The sequence below is a fragment of the Rhodotorula paludigena genome (assembly GCF_050403205.1).
Source record: "Rhodotorula paludigena JCM10292 DNA, Rt_paludigena_JCM10292v1_ctg32, whole genome shotgun sequence".
NCBI classification, from domain to species: Eukaryota; Fungi; Basidiomycota; class Microbotryomycetes; order Sporidiobolales; family Sporidiobolaceae; genus Rhodotorula; species Rhodotorula paludigena.
The window spans coordinates 69,798-89,670 of NW_027481426.1; the positions used below are offsets into that span (position 1 = coordinate 69,798).

The 19,873-nt window shown below is 66.2% G+C and overlaps 8 protein-coding genes across 8 annotated transcripts; 3 read left to right on the forward strand and 5 right to left on the reverse strand.

The window, feature by feature from the left end:
• Positions 1-394: 394 nt before the first annotated feature.
• Positions 395-2,405, forward strand: JCM10292_000788 (uncharacterized protein; the record flags this gene model as incomplete). Its single annotated transcript, XM_076650147.1, has 7 exons — positions 395-801; positions 866-1,113; positions 1,174-1,297; positions 1,357-1,569; positions 1,634-1,741; positions 1,801-2,258; positions 2,329-2,405. The coding sequence occupies 7 exons, from the start codon at positions 395-397 to the stop codon at positions 2,403-2,405; spliced, it is 1,635 nt and encodes a 544-aa protein (XP_076504272.1).
• A 478-nt stretch (positions 2,406-2,883) lies between these two features.
• On the reverse strand, positions 2,884-3,944 carry GUK1 (guanylate kinase; the record flags this gene model as incomplete). Its single annotated transcript, XM_076650148.1, has 4 exons — positions 2,884-3,183; positions 3,294-3,496; positions 3,597-3,677; positions 3,899-3,944. 4 exons carry the CDS (start codon positions 3,942-3,944, stop codon positions 2,884-2,886), a joined length of 630 nt encoding a protein of 209 aa, XP_076504273.1.
• A 366-nt stretch (positions 3,945-4,310) lies between these two features.
• Positions 4,311-5,188, reverse strand: MRPL49 (mitochondrial 54S ribosomal protein bL21m MRPL49; the record flags this gene model as incomplete). Its single annotated transcript, XM_076650149.1, has 3 exons — positions 4,311-4,839; positions 4,909-5,101; positions 5,170-5,188. The coding sequence occupies 3 exons, from the start codon at positions 5,186-5,188 to the stop codon at positions 4,311-4,313; spliced, it is 741 nt and encodes a 246-aa protein (XP_076504274.1).
• A 133-nt stretch (positions 5,189-5,321) lies between these two features.
• Positions 5,322-7,189, forward strand: JCM10292_000791 (uncharacterized protein; the record flags this gene model as incomplete). The annotated part of the gene is made up of 8 exons (XM_076650150.1): positions 5,322-5,540; positions 5,604-5,783; positions 5,846-5,941; positions 6,020-6,461; positions 6,530-6,640; positions 6,701-6,748; positions 6,810-6,844; positions 6,908-7,189. The coding sequence occupies 8 exons, from the start codon at positions 5,322-5,324 to the stop codon at positions 7,187-7,189; spliced, it is 1,413 nt and encodes a 470-aa protein (XP_076504275.1).
• Positions 7,190-8,891: 1,702 nt separating this feature from the next.
• On the reverse strand, positions 8,892-10,932 carry JCM10292_000792 (glycoside hydrolase family 16 protein; the record flags this gene model as incomplete). The annotated part of the gene is made up of 14 exons (XM_076650151.1): positions 8,892-9,011; positions 9,071-9,089; positions 9,156-9,168; positions 9,245-9,258; positions 9,321-9,495; positions 9,551-9,642; positions 9,711-9,827; positions 9,888-9,930; positions 10,057-10,186; positions 10,247-10,324; positions 10,378-10,388; positions 10,456-10,611; positions 10,667-10,718; positions 10,879-10,932. 14 exons carry the CDS (start codon positions 10,930-10,932, stop codon positions 8,892-8,894), a joined length of 1,074 nt encoding a protein of 357 aa, XP_076504276.1.
• A 587-nt stretch (positions 10,933-11,519) lies between these two features.
• On the reverse strand, positions 11,520-15,260 carry JCM10292_000793 (uncharacterized protein; the record flags this gene model as incomplete). Its single annotated transcript, XM_076650152.1, has 4 exons — positions 11,520-11,722; positions 11,782-12,348; positions 12,411-13,812; positions 13,875-15,260. 4 exons carry the CDS (start codon positions 15,258-15,260, stop codon positions 11,520-11,522), a joined length of 3,558 nt encoding a protein of 1,185 aa, XP_076504277.1.
• A 635-nt stretch (positions 15,261-15,895) lies between these two features.
• JCM10292_000794 (PWI domain-containing protein) lies at positions 15,896-17,863 on the reverse strand (the record flags this gene model as incomplete). Its single annotated transcript, XM_076650153.1, has 6 exons — positions 15,896-15,973; positions 16,325-16,798; positions 16,872-17,366; positions 17,482-17,613; positions 17,672-17,743; positions 17,828-17,863. The coding sequence occupies 6 exons, from the start codon at positions 17,861-17,863 to the stop codon at positions 15,896-15,898; spliced, it is 1,287 nt and encodes a 428-aa protein (XP_076504278.1).
• Positions 17,864-18,004: 141 nt separating this feature from the next.
• MVP1 (Mvp1p) lies at positions 18,005-19,842 on the forward strand (the record flags this gene model as incomplete). Its single annotated transcript, XM_076650154.1, has 6 exons — positions 18,005-18,409; positions 18,496-18,747; positions 18,811-19,212; positions 19,300-19,407; positions 19,479-19,647; positions 19,727-19,842. 6 exons carry the CDS (start codon positions 18,005-18,007, stop codon positions 19,840-19,842), a joined length of 1,452 nt encoding a protein of 483 aa, XP_076504279.1.
• Between the last annotated feature and the right edge of the window lie 31 nt (positions 19,843-19,873).

A 19,873-nucleotide genomic window follows, 5' to 3' on the forward strand; every position in this document is an offset into this window, starting at 1 on the left:
TTCTTCCCTTCCTCGTCCGTCGAGTACACCCCGCCATACATCTCCCTTTCCACCTCATTCGCTGCAAGACCCAGGACGGTCTTTTCATCTTTCACTCAGTCTGATTGCCTGCGAGAGTGCACTGCGGGAAGTTGGTCGCTGTCATCGCGACGAGGAGGAGCAGCTGCAGCTTGACCTCCGTCTTGCTCGCGTTCACTTCGTTTCGCGGCTTGCCCAGAAAGGTGCAAGCGCCGCAGACAAGTGCAACAAGAGTGCTGTCAGCCGAAACTGCTGCAGGAGCTCTGCGTCTTCCTTCCGCCGCTTCATCACCTCGTCCCCCCTCCTCGCTCACCGTCCACCCCTCGACACGGCGTGAAAGACGCGGTACCGCCTTTGAGCTCTTGCGACAGCTACGATGGCCTCCATGGACGTGGACTTCGACGCCCTCGAGGCGCGCGAGGTCGACATCGCCGCCTCTGCCGCGCACCCCGAGACGGCGCGGCTCCTCTCCGAGCTCGACCGCAAGAAGCTCGCGCGCAAGATTGCGCTCCCGACCAACGACGGCGAGGTGCGCGCGCGCCTGCGCGAGCTCGGCGAGCCCATCACGCTCTTCGGCGAGGGACCCGCAGACCGTCGCGACCGCTTGCGCGACCTGATCGCCAAGGCCAGGCTCGAGCGCGGCGAGGCGATGGATCTCGAGGAGGAGGAGGATCAGAGCAGTGACGAGGACAGCGAGGATGACAAGGACGAGGAGTTCTACACGGAGGGATCGGCGGCGCTCAAGAAGGCGAGGCGCGACATTGCCGAGTACTCTTTGCCGAGGTCCGTCACCATCCAAGTTCTGCACATACTACGGGAAGCGCTGACACCGCTAACGTATGCATAGGGCGCGGAAACGGCTTGCTCGCCAACGTCTCGACGCGACTGTCCCGCTCGCACGGCTCATGGACGTCCGCAAGGCCGTCTTTGCCAATCTTTCGACCTTCACCAACCTTGGTTCGCAGATTGGTGACACGCGCGCCATCTCGTCGTTGCGCTTCTCCCCCGACTCGTCGATGCTCCTCACGGGCTCGTGGACGGGCCAGGCAAAGTTGTGGAATGTCCCGTCGTGCAAGGAGGTTCGCGTGCTCAAGGGTGAGTGCCATTTGTTGATGACGTGTCTGTCGAATGACGCTGATGGCTCGATTTCTGCAGGTCACAAGGAGCGGATAGGAGGCGTTGCATGGCACCCCGAAGCCACTCTCTCCCAGTCGGCCAGCGCCGTCAACTTTGCCACGAGCGGTGCTGATAACGAGGTCAAGCTGTGGAACCTGGAAAAGTAATTCTCGATCCTGTCCGCTGCGCCGCAACTGCATCTGAACTCCCTCGTCCTCACAGCGACACCTGCCTGCGAACGCTCAAGGGACACGACAACCGCGTCTGCCTCATCGCATTCCACCCTTCCGGCCGCTACCTCGGCTCGGCGTCGTATGACGGGACGTGGCGATTGTGGGACGTCGAGGGCGGCGAAGAGCTGTTGCTGCAGGAAGGGCACAGCAAGGAGGTCTACGCGATTGCGTTCCAGCAGGATGGCGCGCTGGTTGCTTCTGGGTGCGTTTCTTCTCGTGTTCATGGCCTGCTAAGGCAAGCAGCTGAATTCTCGTGCGTTGCGCAGCGGTCTCGATGCGATTGCGCGAGTGTGGGATCTGCGTTCTGGTCGCACTGCGCTTGTCCTGTCCGGACACAGTCGCGACATCCTCTCGATCGACTTCTCGCCCAACGGGTCTGTCAATGAGCCCGTCCATTGCTGCTCGACCTGTCTGACCCGCCTCTCCTCGACAGCTACCAAGTCGCGACCGGCTCGAACGACGACACGATCCGCATCTGGGACCTGCGCATGCACCAGGCGATCGCGACCATCCCCGGTCACAAGAGCGCCATCTCGGACCTCAAGTTCTTCCAGGCGCCGCCGCGCGCCGGCGGGTCCGACAGCTACCCGCTGACGGACGTCCCGCGCGCCTTCAACGAGCTGCCCGTCTTCATGCCCTCGGGCTCGAGCGCGGGCGAGCCGAACCCAGACGCGAACGGCGACGAGGCGGCCGAGAGCGAGGCGAATGGTGCGGGCGGGCCGGGCGGGCTGCGGCGCGACGACGAGGCCGACTTCCCCGTCTCGGGCTCGTTCCTCGTCTCGTGCGGGTTCGACGGGTTCGTCAAGGTGTGGAGCGCCGACGACTGGCAGCAGGTGCGCGCGCTGTCGAACGACCAGGCTGGCAAGGTCATGAGCGTCGACGTGTCGAGCGGTGCGTTCCTTGCGGTTCCTTTGCTTCCTCCTCGCTTCGACGTGCTGACGATTGCTCGCACTGTGTGCAGACGCACGCTTCATCGCCGCCGGGCAGTACGACAAGACGTTCCGGCTGTACTGCGACCCGCTCGTCGACCTCGCGTAGACAGACTCGTCGTGACCGCAAAAGATGCCCGCGCACGCGGTGCTTGCTATCTGCTTGCGTTTTCTGGGGGAGCCGGGACCTGCCGCCGTCTTCTCGCAAGGCAGCGAAGTGAGCGAAAACAGAAGCGAGTCTCGGCGCGTGCCACAGAGCGAGGCAATCCGGCGCGGGCACCAGACTGCTGAGAGCCGTAGCGATTGGAGCTGGCAGGAGTGTTGGACCGAGCAGCATGCCGCCCCGTCCCGCAGAGACCGGCAGCTGGATCCCGCTCGTCTTCTTTGTAATGCAGGCGCACGAGGCAAGCCTGTGTGCCCAAGAATCCTGGCGATGGGAGCGCGACAGGTGCGAAGCGCGGAGCTCGCGGACAGCGCGAACGGATGCAGGGACGAGTGGTTCGCGGCGAACGCGTTCCCCCAAGCAAGCGCAAGATCCGGATCCGACGACGATACAAACGATGCAAGTGATGCCCCTGGCTGCCCGTCTACTGCTCCGCGGCAAAGTCCGGCAACCGGTCGCCCGCGTCCGTCTTTCCCTCGACAATGACCTGCTTGAGTGCGCGGTACGCGCGCTCGAGGTCGTCGTTGACGACGACGACGTCGAACGCGCCCGACTTGGCGTAGTCGAGCTCGCCGACGGCGGCGGCGAGGCGCGCGGCCATCGACGCGTCCGACTCGGTGCCGCGCCCCGTGAGGCGCGTCTTGAGCGACGCGAGCGAGGGCGGGGAGATGAAGACGTAGAGAGGGTTCAGGTACGGGTGGTTTGCCTTGATCAGCTTGACGCCCTGCGCGTGAGTACATGCAGGGTCGTCGGAAGAAAGTGTGTGCGGGAGGTTTCAAGTCAGCACAGGCGTTCAGGGCACGAGTCGCCGAAAGCGGGCGCGCCGAGACGCACCTGCGTATCAATGTCGAGGATGCACATCTTCCCGCCCTTCTTGACGTCCTCTACGGCCTGCACGCTCGTGCCGTACATGTTGCCGCTGAACTCTGCGTGCTCGATGAACCCGTCCTGCCGGACGAGGTCGAGGAACGCGTCGCGCGTCACGTAGTGGTACGAGACGCCGGCTTCCTCGCCTGGTCGCGGCGCGCGCGTCGTGTCTGTTGGTGCCGCGGACGCAGATCAACGCGCGAGAGGTGAGCAGGAGACACACGGCGGGGTCGAAGAGAAGGTGCAATGCGAAGGAGAGAGGCGACGCACGCGAGACGCTGAAGCCAAACTTGCCCGGAAACTCGGCCATGAGCTTCTTGAGCAGCGTGCTCTTGCCCGTTCCAGACGGGCCTGCGGTACATCGGGGCGCGCAGGACGAAGAGCGTGCGTCGGAGATGAATGAGGTGGAGTGCGTGCGGTCGCGCGAGATGGGTCGGAAAGACGGCCGAGGAGTGGAGAGGGCCACACGAGTAGTTTGAGCATATCCAGAAGTTCCAGGCGGGCGATGAGAGCGAGAACAGGTCAGCTTGGCTGATGAGGCGGGGCGCGGGTGCAAGAAAGTGAATGCGCACCGCAGATGACGACGGGGCGAATCAGCGAGGCGGCAGCAGCACTCATTGTGGGCAGAGCACGACACGGACAGCGGCAAGAGCGAGGGACGAGCGCGAGAGGGCGACGCGATCGAGCGGAAGAAGAGGCGCGTCGACTGATGCCGCGACGACTTGCTGCAGCTCGACTTGTGCGGGCTGAGAATTCGCCAGACAATCTCCCTGTCCCTTCAGAGTCGTACAGAACAAGGCGCGCCGAAAGAAAGAAAGGGAGGGCAGCTTCCTGGCAAACGACCCGTGCGAAACTGTACAACGACTCGTACAATGCGATATGCGATACAGACGAGCTCCCCCCTTCCTCGCGCTCACCCCTGCGCAGAGCTGATCGGATCAGTCTTGAACGAGGTCCGGGAACGACGGCGACGACGCGCGGCGCTCATGCGTGGGTGCCGAGCTTGATCTCGCCGACGCGGAGCTTGGTGAAGCCGAGCTTGCTGCGGAGGTGGCGGCGGTAGCCCTTGCGGCGCTTGAACTTTTCGACCTCGAACATGGCGCCCTTTGTGTGCTCGACGACGGTGAGGTCGGCCGAGACGACGTCGGGGGCGAGGTAGGGGAGCGAGTCGGGGTGGCGCTGCCAGTCGCGCGGGACGCCGTCGACGGCGATGGCGCGGGCCATGGGCGGGCGGAGGGTGACGGGGGCGCGGTGGGCGGCGAGGCGCGCCGAGACGGCCGACGAGACGGACGCGGCCGGGTGCGAGGCGGGGTGGGCGGCGCGGAGGGTGTAGTCGCGCGAGCCGACTTCGAGGATGCGGGTGAGGGCGAGGCGGGCGCCGACGGGGACGTTCTTGAGCTTGGGGACGGTGAGGACGTCGCCGGGGGTGAGGAGGTAGCGGCGGCCCATGAAGAGGGCCGAGACGTAGTGGGAGGGCTGGGACGCGAGGAGCGAGAGGGCCGAGGGCTGATCACTGTGTGCGTGTGTGTGTGTGCAAGTGTGAGTCTGGGTACGCGTCTCGGGTGTGCGCGAGGGGACGCACGGCGAGGGAGAGGAGCGGGGGAGGGGCTGCGGAGCGAGGGCGTTGGGGTGGGCGTGGAGCGGGCGGGGCGGGGGCAGGTCTGCGGCAGCTGGTGGTGCTGGTCGCCGTGCCGAGGTGGCGAGTGCGCGGGTGCATTGGCGGCAGGGCGCGGGTGGTTGCGCCGAGGACGAGGCGATGAAGCGCGAAGTCGAGGCTGCGCGCGGCGGGGGGGAGGGTCAGCTCGGTTGCGGTGCGGGGGAGTGAGTGGGTGGGCAGACTGACCGAGTGTCCGTGCGAGCATGGCCTCTCAGAGTGTGTGCGGTGCGGGAGAGCGGCGAGAGGGTGCAACTGCGCCCGAGAGCTTTCTGTTGCGCGCGGTAGACGCCAGCCCGTACTGCCGCCGCTCTCCCCGTCTACTGGGCTCGAACCAGCGCATGCTCAGACGCGCACTCGCTTCTCTCGACTCGCACCTCCGCACCCTCACTCCGTCGCCCGCTCTCTTCTCGACCACCGCCGCCCCCTTTTCCTCCTCGCGCGCCATGCCCGCTCTCGTCCTCCCGCCCACCTCGACCCCGGCAGGACGCGCAGCCGCCCTCGTCAACGACGTCTACGGCCAGTACGTCCCCGACCTCGCCATATCCCACGGCGACCAGGTGCGCTTTCCCTCTCCTCATCTCCTTCGTCCTCCCGACACTCACTGCATCTCGGCGCACCAGCTCTCGCTCGACTCGCCCGCAGGCACGGCCACTAGCCTCGCAGACGTCGCCGCCCACCTCTTCGAGGCCGCGGGCAAGACGAACGATGCCCTCGGCGCGACCGACGAGCAGCGCTCCGAGGCCAAGCGCTGGCTCGAGCAGGTCGAGCAGGGGTCCTGGGACCAGCCCGAGCAGCTCAAGGTGCGTGTGATGCCTCGAGTCCCGTCGAGGGAACGCCGACTGACCCCGAGAGGCGAGCGCAGGCGGTCGACGAGCAGTTGACGACCAAGACGTACGTCGCCGGCGAGTCGCTCACCGCAGGCGACCTCGGCGTCTTTGCCGCCGTGCACCCCTACATCGTGCGCTTTACCTCTCCCCACTCCCTTACTCCCGTGCCCCGCACGCACGAGACTGACCCGCGCGCGTCGTCCGAGCAGGCCCACGCGTCGCACTCTGCGCTCCTCTCGCACCCGGCCCTCACGCGCCACTTTGACCACGTCCAGCATCTCCCGCTCGTCGCGTCTGCGCTCGCGCGCTCGGCCGCGCCGTACCTCGCCCCCGCCGTCGTCCCCATCGACGTCGACAACGTCCCCGTCGTCGAGATCAAGCCCGACGTAAAGGCCAAGAAGCCCAAGGCAGCACCTGCCGCGGGCGAGGCTGCGGCTGCGCCGGCGCAGAAGGCCGACAAGAAGCAGAAGAAGGAGGTCGAGGGCAAGGAGGCGGCGCCCGCAGCGGCAGCGGCGCCGGCCGAGGGCAAGAAGGCAAAGGGCGAGAAGAAGGAAAAGGCGCCCAAGGAGAAGAAGCCCGCGGCCCCGGCCCCCGTTGCAGAGGCTCCTGCACCGTGGATGATTGACTTGCGCGTCGGCAAGATTGTCGAGGGTGGGTCGCCGGCGAATCCATTCCCTACGCGACCTGGCGCACTGATTCGTTTGTTGCTCCCCGCGCAGTCATGCAGCACCCGGATGCCGACTCGCTCTATGTCGAGAAGATCGACATTGGCGAGGCTGAGCCGCGGACGGTCGTTTCCGGTCTCGTCAAGTACAAGACGCTCGACGAGAGTGCGCTCGCCTTTTCCTCTTTCTCCAGTCCAGCGACGCTCATGCTTTGGTCTCTTGCAGTGCGCAACGCTACCGTCATTGCTGTCTGCAACCTCAAGCCTGTAGCGAGTGAGCCGGTCTGGGCCCGTGATCCCCCGACCCCGAGCTGATGCCGCTCTTTCCTCCGCAGTGCGCGGCATCAAGTCGTTCGCCATGGTTCTCTGCGTATGTCTCTCGCTCTCTCTGACGCTCGGAAATAGAGCGACGCTGACTCGGGGCGTCGCGCAGGCCACCTCGCCCGACGGCAAGGACTCTGGCGTCGAGTTTGTCGACCCGCCCGCGGGATCGCAGCCGGGCGACCGCGTCTACTTTACCTCGTTCGCCGACAAGCAGCCGCTCGAGCTCCTCAACCCCAAGAAGAAGATCTTCGAGGCCGTCCAGCCCGGCTTTACCACGCTCGAGAACCGCGAGGCGGCGTGGGTCAACCCCGAGGGCGGAGAGGTGCACCGGATTGTGACGGACCGCGGGGCGTGCGCCGCACCCAACTTTGTCGGCGCGAGCTTGTCGTAGAGACGGGTCGGGTTTCTTTGTACGAGTGTGTACCGAATGCAGCCAGCAAGTCGTCCTCTCGCTCTCTCTGCTCCATCGCGTGTGGACGATTGTCGCGTTCGTTCGAAAGGGACCCCGTCTACTTGGCGTGCTCCGCGCTCGCCTGCTGCTCGAGGTACCACTGGTCGCGAATGCGCACTATCGGATGCGGCGAGGAGGGAAGACAAAGCGCAGGGGCTGTCAGCAACTGGCTTCGGTCCGGAAGTCGCCTTTTCAGAGTCCTCCGTCCCTTCCCGTAGGTGAGCTCACCGTTCCTCATGTGGTGCCCGTACCTGCATGCACGCGCAGCGTATCAGCAAGGTGGTCGTCAACTCGCTGCCTCGACCTTCTGCACACTTCCTCGCGATCCTCTCTGGCGCTCGAGCAAGACGCACCAGAACGTGTACCCGCCCAGGAGCCCCGAGCTGATCCCAATACCCACGTGCAGCAGAGCCTGTGCGATCGAGCGCGAGAGGCGTGAGACGGTCGTTCGTGCGCGAGAAGGAGGCGGAAGAGTTGGGAGGGGGAGCAGAGCGCACAGAGCGGCGCAGGGCGCCTTGGATCGGTGCGATGGCCATGTCGTGAGGCGTGAGCGTGTGAAGAGACGGCGAGGCAGCGAGGGGAGGAGGCCAAGCAGACGCGAAGCGGAATCGAAGACGCAAGCAGGGGGACGCTCGGTGCCGCGCAGGCAGGGCCGAGAAGCGCCAGGTCTCGCGTATAAAAGGTCGGCGTTGCCCCTTCTCCTTCCTCTCCTCCTTCGGCACTCTGCTCCTGCCGGTCTACGTTTACTGCTCCGCCTTGAGCTTCGACTGCTCGAGGTACCTGTGTGCGGCTCGATCAGGTCAGCGGAACCGCCTCAGGTCCGCAGAGCGAACGCGTCGGGACGGACCAGGCGTCGCGGGCACGGACGTTGGGGAGGTGAACACCGTTCTGCAGCGGCAAGGTTCGCGGGCGGTGCGGGGAGGAGGACAAGGGAGGAGGGTGCGGTCAGCTGCTGGGTTCCGCGATCCGCTGTTCTGCGCGCGCGCGTACCCAGAAGGCGTAGCCGCACTGTACAAGTCTTGCGTCAGCACGCGTGTTCACAAAGGCGCGCAGGAGGGCAGGGAGACGCACGACGAAACCACCGCCGATGCCGATGCTGAGGTTGGTGAGGAGCTGTCACGAGGGCACGGCGCGGGCATCGCGGAATTTGGTCGAGGCGCAATTGCACGCAGCGCGTAGTTACGAGCCGCATCGGGGGCAGAGAGGGCGAGGCGGGGCGGGTCGAGGAGGGGAGCAAGCCGGGGGCGTCAGTGTCGCTTCTCTCGCGCGTCGGGCCGAGGGACAAAGACAGAGAGAGACTCACGTGCTTGCGGAGCGAGCCCGAGATCGGAGCAATGGCCATGGCTGCGGGGTGGACGGGGGCGGGAAGAGCCAGGTCCCTTCGCCCGCGAGCCGCCGAGGATTGGTTAAGCGCCGAGCACTTGTCCGCGTCGTCCTTTCCTCGCTGCTGAGACAGGCTGTGCTTGCTCGTGGGTGCTGACAGAGTCGCTTGAAGTGCCGGTGCAGCTCCCGCAGCAAACGAGATGCTGTCGCCTCCTCGTCCTCTCGACATCTGCTTGCACCCGACTGTCTACGCTTCCACGCGCCTTGACGAGTCTTTGAGCGAGTCGCACTGGACGAGCCATGCTACACGCGCCCTGTGCTATCCCAGCGAGTACACCTTGACGCTCGCAACCTCCCATACGGCGTCGACAAAGTTCTTCGGATCCTTGACGGCGTCGGCGCAAGTCGCTGCGACTTCGAGGCACTCGCCCTCCCAGACCTGCGTGTCGCGTACGTCAGCCTGCGCTGCATGGGAGCAGGCCGCGTTGTTTGGCGCACCGCACCTGCCCAGTCGCCGCTGCCGGGTGTGCAATCGATGCCACTTCAGCGGGCTACATGGCTCGTAGGGGAGCTGCGGACTCACCAGAGGGTGGTATCTGGGTATACCGGCAGAGTGTCTGGGTCAGGACTTCACGGTTGCGCAAGACTTGCTGCTTCTGTTCCGGGACTCACCAAAAATCATCGTCCTGTCGAGCAAACTTGCCAAGTCAGCTTGTTGCATTGTGGAGGCTCGCCGTGGAAAACTCACTGGTCCGCAAAGCACTTGCTTATCTCGCAAGAAGACGAAGGCCAGCTCGCGGTTGGTTTCCCCCAGCCTGCCTCGTCGGGCGTGCCTGACTTGATGTTCTCCGGCACGTCTGGCCGGCTCCAGAACCACTGGTCAATTGCGTCCGCTGTGAAGGACGTTGCAAAGACTCCGCCTCCTGCAGTGGACGGATCAGGCACGAGGACACCGGGTAGCGAGCGGGACGGTCGCACCGGCATCGTTGAAGCCTTTGCCGTACGAGTTGGCAGCCTGTTCGGCATAAGAGCAGCCGGCATTTCCTTTGACATTGGCGTTGCAGTCATCGCTGTTGAACAAGTCAATGTCAGCCGTGTCTGAGACAGCACGTTGAGCAGCAGAAGCTGCAGAACGCACTTGGCCGGTACGAGTTTGCCTGTCACGTCCGCACTTTCCGACAACTTGCACCCCGAGTCAACAACATGCAGCGTAATCTGGTTGGCTGGAAAATCATGCACGCCCTCGAGGACGTCACTGCGGAACTGGATCTTGTTGAGAAGGTCGGACGCCGATTCAGGCGGCAGGGGGGCTTACATCTCTCCGCCTGCCGGCCAATTGGGACCGTTCATCCACCACGCTGATGGAAGTAAGGTGTAAGCGTATTGGCTGGCAGGGCAACCGGACTGCACTACCTGGCCAAGCTGTGAGAAGGAAGTCCAGAGTCAGATCAGCGCTATCCGGTGAACGGCTCAAAGTAACTCACTAGCGCAACCAAATGGCATCTTGACAATGTCGGCAATGATGAGCGAGCCGATCTGGACGGCCTCTTTGCTGTGGATCCGCACCGACTGTCGCTGAGCGCCCGCCTCGAGCGTCGATGAGCTGTCTACTTTCTGCAGGCAGGCCGGTGTCAGCAAGCAGCTGGGGTACCGACGTGCCCTCGGCAGGCTTGCCATCGTTGCAACCGACGAGCTGGTGGAGATGAGGCCGGCGCTGCGCGCCTGGTCCTGTGGGACGTAGTCGACTTGTCCCTGTCAAGGCGATCAGCGCGCTGTTGCGGCTGAACGAAATGTGGAGAGCACACATGTGTTGGATCTGCGTCACAGAAGATCGTTAACAAGAAGCGAAGAAGCGGCGCTCAAGTAACAACAGCGCAGCAGACCTGCGTCCGACCAGAAATCCCACCCATCGAAAAACGTCTCTCCCTCGTGAGACTGCACTAGCTCGTATGGCCCTCCTCCGCCATTGCTTGGCGCAGAACCCGGCTCCTTCGGCGGATCTGACGACTTCGAGGCGGGTGAGTCTGCCGATGCTGCTGCTTAAACGAAACGGTGTCAGCTCGTGCGCTGCTTGCAGACTCCGAGGAGAGTCACCGCCCGCAGCCGAGGTCCCAGACGATTTAGGTGTTGTCGAAGGGGATGACTGCTGTCGAAAAGTGTCAACCGGCAGCGCGTGTCCCGCAATACAGCCTGAGTACCTTGCTCGTCGCTGCGCCTGAGCCAGCACTGGCTCCAGTGCCGACACCCTGTCCCCGCGGTACAGCAGCGTCGTCTCCTCCTTCCTGCGTGGCAAAGGAAACAAGCACGATCAGGCCGCCCAGCGCGGCAACGCCGACGCCGGCGAGTTTAAGGAGCTGCATGCGACCGTGCCGCGAATGCTTCCGTTTGCGCTTGCTGCGCCGCGAAGAGGTGCTCTGCCGATCACACGATTCACCCCAGCCAAGCAGCGGATGAGCGGCGAAAAGAGGTCCCGCACCTCTGCGCTAGACGCGGAAGAGTCGCTCTGCGAAGCAGTCTCGTCCGTATCAGACGGAGTGTCGTCCTTCCACGAGCGCGTCTTCTTGCTTTTGCTTGGACTGCGGTCGGACGAAGGCGAATGCAGATCGTCCGCGGAAGCAGTCGATGCGGTCGATGCGGTCGAAGGCCACGAATCGGTCGAGTCGCTGCGTCGCCGTCGCAAAGCGCTTGAAGGGCCCATCGAAAGCGAGATGCACGCAGCAGAGTAGAAGACGAGGGGTGGCACACACCGGTCCCAGCGAGCCGCGGGTCAGGCCGGAGGAGACAGGAGACGGGGCGAGGGGCTCGAGCGGGACCCGATGAGCCTGAGACAGAGAATAGCGGTGCGCGAGTAAAGTCTAATAACAACACTGATCGGCGAGTCGTACAACCATGCAAGAACGTCGGAGTGGGGTAGACGCGGAGGGGAGTCAGACACCGGACACTGTCATCATTCGAAGCCTTCGACGTCCATCGTATCGTCTACGACAGCCTGCGACACACGCGCAGAGCGTCGCGTACCCGTTGCACGCGAGGGCGCGGGCTTGGTGTCGGCCGCGGTCGTAGAGCTTGACCGGCGGGTCGACGAAGACGCGGACGGCTTGCGCGCGAGCGAGGCGGGGAGGACTTTCTGGTCAAAGTCGAGGTCCTCGTCTGCGATGGTACCGGGTCAGCGAAGCGATAAAGCACGGAGGTAAGTAAGATGAGCGCACAGAAAGCAAGGTTGCCGGCTTGGCGCTCCTCCTTGTCGAGGTGGTTGAGGTCGAGCTCGAGGCCGGGTACCTCCTCCACGCCCTCATCCACGCCGGGCAGGCCGACCTGGCTGCGCAGCAACGCGAGCTCACCACGCAGGGCCGAGATGGCGCGGTCGCGGCGCTCGATGCGCTCGCGGAGGATGTCGAGAAACTCGTTGCTGCGGCGCAAGAGCGCGACCTTGCTCACGCCCTTGTTCGGGTTGTTTGGGTCGACCTCGCCGTGCCGCTGCCCTCCGACATTGCCGTCGCCCGGGCGCCGGTCCGACTCGTCCGTGTAGGGCAGAATGGGCGGGAGCAGCTTGCGCAGCTCGTCGAAACACAGCTTGAGCGAGTCGCGCCGCTTCTGCTCGGCGACCTTGTGCGACGAGCGGCGCAAGTCGGGCGTAATACCCTGCGCACCTCCCTGCGACTGCAGCTCGGACTGGATCGATGGAGGGAGGCCGAGCAAGTCGGGCCCGCGGCCGTCGAGGATGTTCTCGTAGTTGCTCTTCGAGGCGAGGCGAGCTTGCGCGTCAGGTGCAGCCCCTGTCGGAAAAGCCGTTCGTCAGCTCGTCCGTAGTTAAGAGAAGGCGCGAGCTCGCACTTACCGTCAGCGAGTAGAGGCCGAATGGTCGGACTCGGTCCGATGCGCGGGCTGGGCTTGACCTTCGCAGGCTTGGCGGCCTTCTTGCCGCCTGCAGCAGCCTTGCCCTTGCCCTTGCCGGTTGTCGACGGGCCTGCAGCGCTGTCGACCGCACTCAGCGCCGGCGACGCCCTGACCGAACCGGCGGTGCTCCTCCGACCGCCCTTGGCCGTCGAGGGGCGCGAGGACGACGCCGAAGGCGGAAGCGGAGCGATGAAGGTCTCGTTTGTCATCCCGTCCGCGAGCGAAGACACGTTGAGCTCCGAGACGGGCATGAAGCCCGCGTCGGGCTGCGGGAGGAGCGCCGGGCTGTTGTTGAGCGACGAGAGCGCCGACTCGAGCCCGCTCAGGCCATGACCGTGCGGTCCACCGGAGGAAGACGTGACGGGGCCGAGCCCGGGCGAGAGCGACGAGAGGGCGTTCATGTCAAAGTCGGACGAGAAGTTCATGAAGCTCGCAGGCGTGACCGGGTTGTACGAGGTTGGTGGCGGCGGAGGCGGACCCATCGGCTCGAGCTGGTACAGCGCGTGCGGGTTCTGCTGCGGCGCAAATATGGCTGATGTCGGGGCCGAGGTACCCTCGATATCCGTGAAAGAAGGTGCAGCCGAGAAGCCGTCGGCAACCTGCTGCATCGACTGATATTGCTGCGCAAGCTGCGACGGGGCCGGCTGCGATGGTCCCGCGGTCGAGAGGTCGACAGGGCTAGGCGTGTCGATACTGCCGACGCTGCCGTTGCCAGCCGACGTCGACCCGCCGGCCGTCGGCGGGACAGTCTGCTCGCCCGGCGATGTCTTGCTGGACCCGGAAGTCGTCGAGAAGACGCTCGAAGCACGCCCGTTGGTCTGGGGACCCATGAAGGGGCTGCTCGTCGCACTCGCCGTCGCGCGCTTGTCGCCGCTCGCGCCGCCAATACTGCCCGAGTTCGTCTTCGCCCGCCCGCGCCGGCTGCGCTCTAGAGACGGGTCCGTCGCCTTGATGAGCGGGCTCGGGCGCGTCTTCTTCGATGCGCTGCTCGCGCCGCGGCGCCCCGCGACCGCGCCCGCTCCTGTTGCGGCGCCGCCGTCGATCGGACCGAGACGCGGCGAGTAGTACGACCCGGCGGGCGATCCGGGCGGCGGGAGCTGCGTCGAGAGCGCGCCGACGCCGTCCACGAGGCCTTGCAACGAGTTGCGGTGTGCGTGCAGGCGAGACGCGCCGGGTCCGTCGCTGTTGTAGAGTTGCGGGCCCAGCGCTGGCGAGGTGAGAGGCGGGAACATGTCGGACGGGGTGACGAGCGGTAGAGGGCCGACAGAAGGCGGGAGCGAAGAGGCGTTGGTGAAGACCGAATGAGGAGTCATGACCGGCGACATGAGCGGGCTGAATACGAACTGCGGATGTGCGCATGCGTCAGTGACCTCGCTCGGCGTCGGGAAGAGAGCACAAGACCAACCTCGTTGTTCTCGCGATACGACGACCCGTCCACGCTCGTCCCGGCGCTCTGCATACCATTCAGCTGTGCGTGCGGCCCAATTCCGTGCGCCTGATACGACTGCTGCAATGTAGGCGGCAGCGTCTCGTGCTGACCGGACCCAAGATGCGGCGTGGGCGGCGCCGAGTGCTGCCCTTCGTGCTGCTGCTGCTGCTGCTGCTGCTGCTGCTGCTGCTGCTGCTGCTGGCGCTGCTGAAGCGTCTGCGTCTGCGCCGCGATCGTCGCGTTCGCCTGCGCCTGCTGCTGCTGCGCTTGCAGCTGTGCGTTCATGAGCAGCTGTAGCGCGGCAATTTGCGCCTGCAGAGGTGGTTGGCCAGGATGCGGCGGTGCGGCGAATTGCCCGAGAGCTTGCTGGAAGGACGGCGCGAGATGCGAAAGAGAGGAAGGGGGAAAGGACATCGAGCCGGGAGGGAAGTGACCGCTCGACAGAGGCATTGAGGCGTGGTGAGGCGAGTTGTGGAGGGAAGTGTAGGTGGGCATCGGACTCGCGTGCTGCGACGAAGGGTGGTGGAAAGACGGCGCCGGCGAGTGGGCGGCGAACGGAGATCCGCTCGTCTGCGGCGAATGCTGAAGATGGGGCGGAGGAACGAAAGAGGGGGGCGGTGCGGCAGCGGAACCCGACGAGACCTGAGGTGGAGGACCAGTTGGAGTCGGCGTCTCGCTCGTCGAGAAGCCGTGCATCCCAGCGAGGTTGGACGCCAGTAGCTGCTGAAGCGTGTGCTGCAGATCCTGCCCTTCACCTGCGCCAAACGCATGTGCGGAAGGCAAAGGGGACGGGTGCGAATGTGCGGATCCACTCGCTGCCGGCGAGGCAGCGGCCGGGTATAAGAGCTTGATTTGCTCGAGGAGGACCTCCTGTGCCGACTGCGCGCCCGCCAGCCCGTCCTGGTGGCCGCTCGACCCGGCGCCGGCCTGCGAAAGTGCCTCGAGGCCCTGCATCAATCCGTCGCTCGATCGTGCGGAGGCCTCGGGACTCTGCGCGCTCGCCGGGAGCGTGAACTCGGCGAGCAGGTCGGCGAACGACGCAGCCTGGCCGGCGGGGCTGCGCGCTGACTCGGGTGCGCCAGAGCCGTGGGCAGCCGCGAGGGCGAGGGCGTTACTCGCGGCCGGACTCGCGACAAACGCCTCGAGGGCGGCAGTCGCTGCGCCGGTCGGGAAGGGGCTGTTGGCCTGGGTGGCGGGCGAGCCAGCTGCGCCGGTCAGAAAGTCGTGCAGGGCCGAGAGCGAGGGGTCGAGGAACGGGGTCGAGGCGCTGCTGCCGTTCGAAGGCATGCGGCCTGCGCCGTGGTGGGCGGACGAGGGCGTCGCGGGCGAGTGCAGCGCACTCGGCGGGTCGGCGCTGCTCATCGGCGAGGTGCGCTCACAGAGACGGGCGGCGCGGGAGATTGAAGGCGAGCGTTTCGTGCCGGACCGCGAGGAGAAGCACGATTGGCCCCTGTCGGGCTCGAGGCACGCGCAAGAGACGGGCGTCAAGCCGGCGAATGCACGCGCAACGCACACGACCAGGCGAGGGGCTCGCACGGGACGGCCCAACGTTGCGACGGAAGCGTCTCGCGAGCCGCCCACTTTGTCGTCGCCGCCCTGGTGAAATCCCCCTCCTCATCTGCGCTGCCCTCCATATGACTTTCTCCCCGCTCTCTCCGCACGCCGTCCCTTTTCACCTCCTTCGCCTGTCCCATCCTTGCCCGACGCTGCGTCTCGCCCCGTCACAGACGCTTTCTCATCCCGCTCTTGCGCAAGCACCACTCTCAGGTCAGCTGCAAGCGGTCAAAGCACACCTTGCAACCATCCCACCCCGCACCCCCTTGCCTCCTCCCCCTCCGGAATCCCACACGCACATGGGCCCGCTCACCCGGCCCGCCGGAAAACGCCGTCCCCTTGCACCTCAATTTCACGCGAGCCGCCCTCGCCATGAAATGTTCTTTGCGCCGGCCGCACTCGACTGCCGCCCATCTCGACCAGAATGAGCCGATGTCCCGCGGTCAGCGCGCGCTGCGCGACTGCTCGACCTTCTTGCGCAGCAGGCCTTCTTTGAGCTCGGATTCGCGGCGCGTGAGGGTCTGCAGGGTCGTCGTCGAAGAGTCGGAAATGCACGGAGGCGGCGGAAATGGGGAGAGGCGGGGAGGGCGGAGCAGCGGGCGGCGATCGCGACGCGGCGGAAGAAGAAAAGCGGCAGCGAAAGAGTCAGTCTTCGTCGACTGCGGGAACGGTGGCATGCAGCGGAAGCCGGGATTGCCATGCTCGACCAGAGCGGAGACTCCAGTTCGGGTCGAATGCTTGCGCTCGGCGCTCAGACTCGGTGCTTGGCCGAGAACGAGCGCTGAGCGACGAGGACAGCGTCGCTTGACCCGCGCAGGCAGAACTCGCTTGGAGGGAGGAAGGAGGGAAGAAAAGGGTGCAGTGAGGCGCACCTCGTCTTCCGCGCGCTGTTCCTGCGCATCCTCCTCCTCCCACCTCGACCGCTTGCCTCCAGCGTTGCCCTCCGCCGACGCGGCGGCAGGCGAGGGCGACCTCCTCCTCTCCCTCCTGCGCTCCGGCGAGGGCGAGAACGCGTCGCCCCCGCCCGCGCGGCGGCGCCGCGGCTCGTCCCCCTCCTCGGGCTCGTGCCGGCGCCGCGGCGGACTGCGGCTGCGGCTGCGGCTGTACGACGGCGACCGCCTGCGCCGGCTCGGCCCGCCGGCAGGAGGGCTGCGCTCGCGGCTCCCACCTGCACCCCCGCGAGCTGCACGGCGCGGCGCCGGCGAGCGAGAGCGCGAGCGCGAGCGGGAATAGGATGGAGAGCGCCGGCGCCGGTGGGAGTGGCGCGGCGGGCTGCGGGAGCGCGAGTAGGAGCGCTGGCGGCGAGGAGGGGGCGGAGAGCGGGAGCGCGAGCGGCCGCGCTGGTCCTGCGAGCATCGCACGCGATCGTCAGTGAGCTGAGGTATCAGCACCAAAGTGAGAGTGTCCAAGCGGACTCACCCTGTTGTCGCCGCCACGGAACCCATCATCGCGGTACCTCCCGCCTGCGCCCCCTCCGCGCGGCCCGTATCCGCCGCCTCCTCCCCCTCGAGGCCCATAGCCCTCGTCCCTCCCGCCGTAGCCTCCGCCGCCGTAGCCGCGCGGAGGGCCGCCGCCGCGCCTATCATCGTCGCGACCGTATCCCCCTTCGCGCGCGCCGTACCCTCCCTTCGCCCCGCCTCCGCCTCCATATCCTCCCCTCGCGCCACCTCCGCCACGCGCGTCGCGCTCGCGCTGCCGGATGGCGTCCATGTTCTCCTCCCTGCGGCGCTCGATCGCAGCCTGCTCTTCGCGCGCGCGCATCTCGCGCTTCTTCTCCTCGAGGAGGGCGGTCGGGACGCGGAGCGGGTTGGACTGGGCCGAGAGGAGGAGGTCCCAGAGGCTCGACATGAAGGCGGGCGTCTTGGACTCGAGGAAGCCCGTGAGGAGGATCTGCATCTGCTTGGCGTCGACGATCTGCGGGCGGCCATGGGAGTGAGCGTGAATCGCGCAGCGGACCGGCTGCACAGCAGGCTCTTGAACTGAGCGGGGAGGCACGCGAGGCTGCTAGAGCGGGTGACTGCGGACGCACGGGGTTCTCCTGGTCCTCGAGGAGCGAGAAGATGTACTCGAGCAGGACGTCGTCTTCGAAGCCGAGGAGCTCGATGACACGTTTGGTGATCCAGGGCTTCATGACGGCCATCTCGACCTTGCGCACATCAACCTGTGTGGTGGATTGCAGTGAGCATGAGGTGCGGCAGAGAGGGCAGAGCAAGGGGGACCTTTGTGGAGAACGAGGGCGGGAAGGACGTCTTTGCGAGGAGAGCCGACTGCTTGTCCTTGAAGCGCGGGTCCTGCAGTGCGCGTGCATGGGGTGAGTCGGGAGCGAGATGGGGACGAGACGGGGAGGAGGAGGAGGGGGAGGGAGCGGGGCGCACCTGGTCCTGCGAGATGCCGCGGAAGAAGCCCGACATGGCTGCGTGCGCTCTCTCGCGGTCTCGCTCGCTGCACCTGCGAGTGTGCGCACGAGACGAGCGTCACCTCGCTCGCGTCTCTTCATCGTCGGCGTGTCTCCGCGGTTCCCCTCCGTCCGCACTCGCTGCCAGGCCGAGCCAATGAGCTCGTTCGACCAGTCGCGAGGATTCACCGTGCCCTCGTCCTTTGCGCGCCAGGACTCGTGGTCCGACGGGTGGGCGGGCCCTGCCCCACCTCCCGCTGCCCCCCTCTCGGACGAGCCCTCGCCCTCGATCGCCCACAGCTTTGCCCGCCCGCTCGACTACAGCCTCGTGTCCGAGCACGGCCTGCCAGACGACCCGCGCAGAGCGGGAGCTGGACCGGGGTCGGGAGTCGGAGGCGGTGCCGGCGCGCAGAACGGCGGGTTCGGCGACAACCTCCTCGACGACGGCGACAGGGACGGGCCGTGGCAGCTCCCGAGGCAGGACAGGGTCCAGCTCGTCCTCCAGGGCGATCTCGAGGGGTGGATGGTCAAGCACCACGTCTGGCTTGTCCTCCAGCCAGAGGTGCGTCTCGTCTCGTCCGATCTGCGCTTGTGCAGGCACTCTTGGCCGACTTGCGTCCGTGTTGACGGCAACTCTTCCACCCACAGAAGGGCACCTCGGTCTCGCGGCGCTACTCGGACTTTGTCTGGCTCATCGAGTGCCTCACGCGACGGTACCCGTTCCGCCTCCTTCCCGCGCTCCCGCCCAAGCGCCTCCAGGTCTCGGGCCACTACCTCGCGACCGACGAGCTCTTCCTCGAGCGGCGCCGGCGCGGACTCGAGCGCGCCCTGACGTCGCTCGTCAACCACCCCGTCATCAAGCACGATGCGCTCCTCGCGACCTTCATGAACGACCAGACCGTGCGCCTCGTTACTCTCCTCCGCAGGCTCCCCCACCCTCACTGACGAGCGAACATTACGCAGGACCTCGCCAGCTACCGCAAGACGGCGCACCTCTCGCTCGACGAAGAGTCGTCGACGCGCACGCTCACCCCGCTCGAAGAAGGCTCGCTCCCCGCCGACATCGACGCGCGCCTGTCTTCGCTCCGGCAGCGGCTCCCGCTGCTCGTCGACAGCTGGACCAAGATCACGGTCGCGTCCGAGCGCGTGTCGCACCGCCGCCTGAACCAGGGCAAAGAGTGGGACGCGCTCGGCGACGCGCTCGCGCGCGCGCTCGACGCAGAGCAGCAGGGGTGGCGCCCCAAGCAGGTCGAGCAGACCGAGAGAGAGGTCAGGGCGTTCAGGGGCGTCGTGAGCGAGGTGGCCGAGACCGAGGGCGCGAGCGCGAGGAGGAACCTCGAGACGGTCGTCGAGGATCTCAAGCGGGTGCGTCGTCGTGGACGCGCCTCTCCCCGCTCTGTCGAATGTCTTGCTCGCAGTCGTCCACCATCTGACGCTTGACGGCGGTCGCAGCATCGCGAGCTGTACACGACCCTGCGCGAGCTGTTTGCACGACAAACAACGCTCGGAGTCGACAACGTCGACAAGCTCAAGAAGCGCACCGAAACCAACCTCAACAAGGTGCGTTTTCCCTCGCCTGTTCCTCCCGCGCGCCCTCGTCTCGTCCCGCCCGTGCTCACGCGCGCCCGCAGCTCTCGCTCCTGCGCTCCGTCTCGCCGCGCCCGGCGACGTTCGACGCCGACGCCGACAAGCTCGCGAGCGCGATCGAGGCGGACCAGCGCGCGATCGACGCCGCGCTGCGCCGCCGCGCGTTCGTGCGCTGGTGCGTGTGGCAAGAGGTGCAGTGGGCGTTCCGGTCCAGTGCGTCCGCGTCCTCTTTCGCCTGTGGGACATTCGCCGTCCAGGTCAAGCTGATCAGGATGCGCGACGCCGGAAACAGCGTCGCTCTTGCAGCTCTCGCTCCGCGACTTTGCCGCGTCGGAAACGGGCTACTCGAAGCGCCTCGCAGAGCAGTGGGTCGCTCTCGCTGAAGCGCTCGGGCCGAGCGAGGGCTAGCTTTCTTTGTCAACGGACGTCTCTGGCTGTA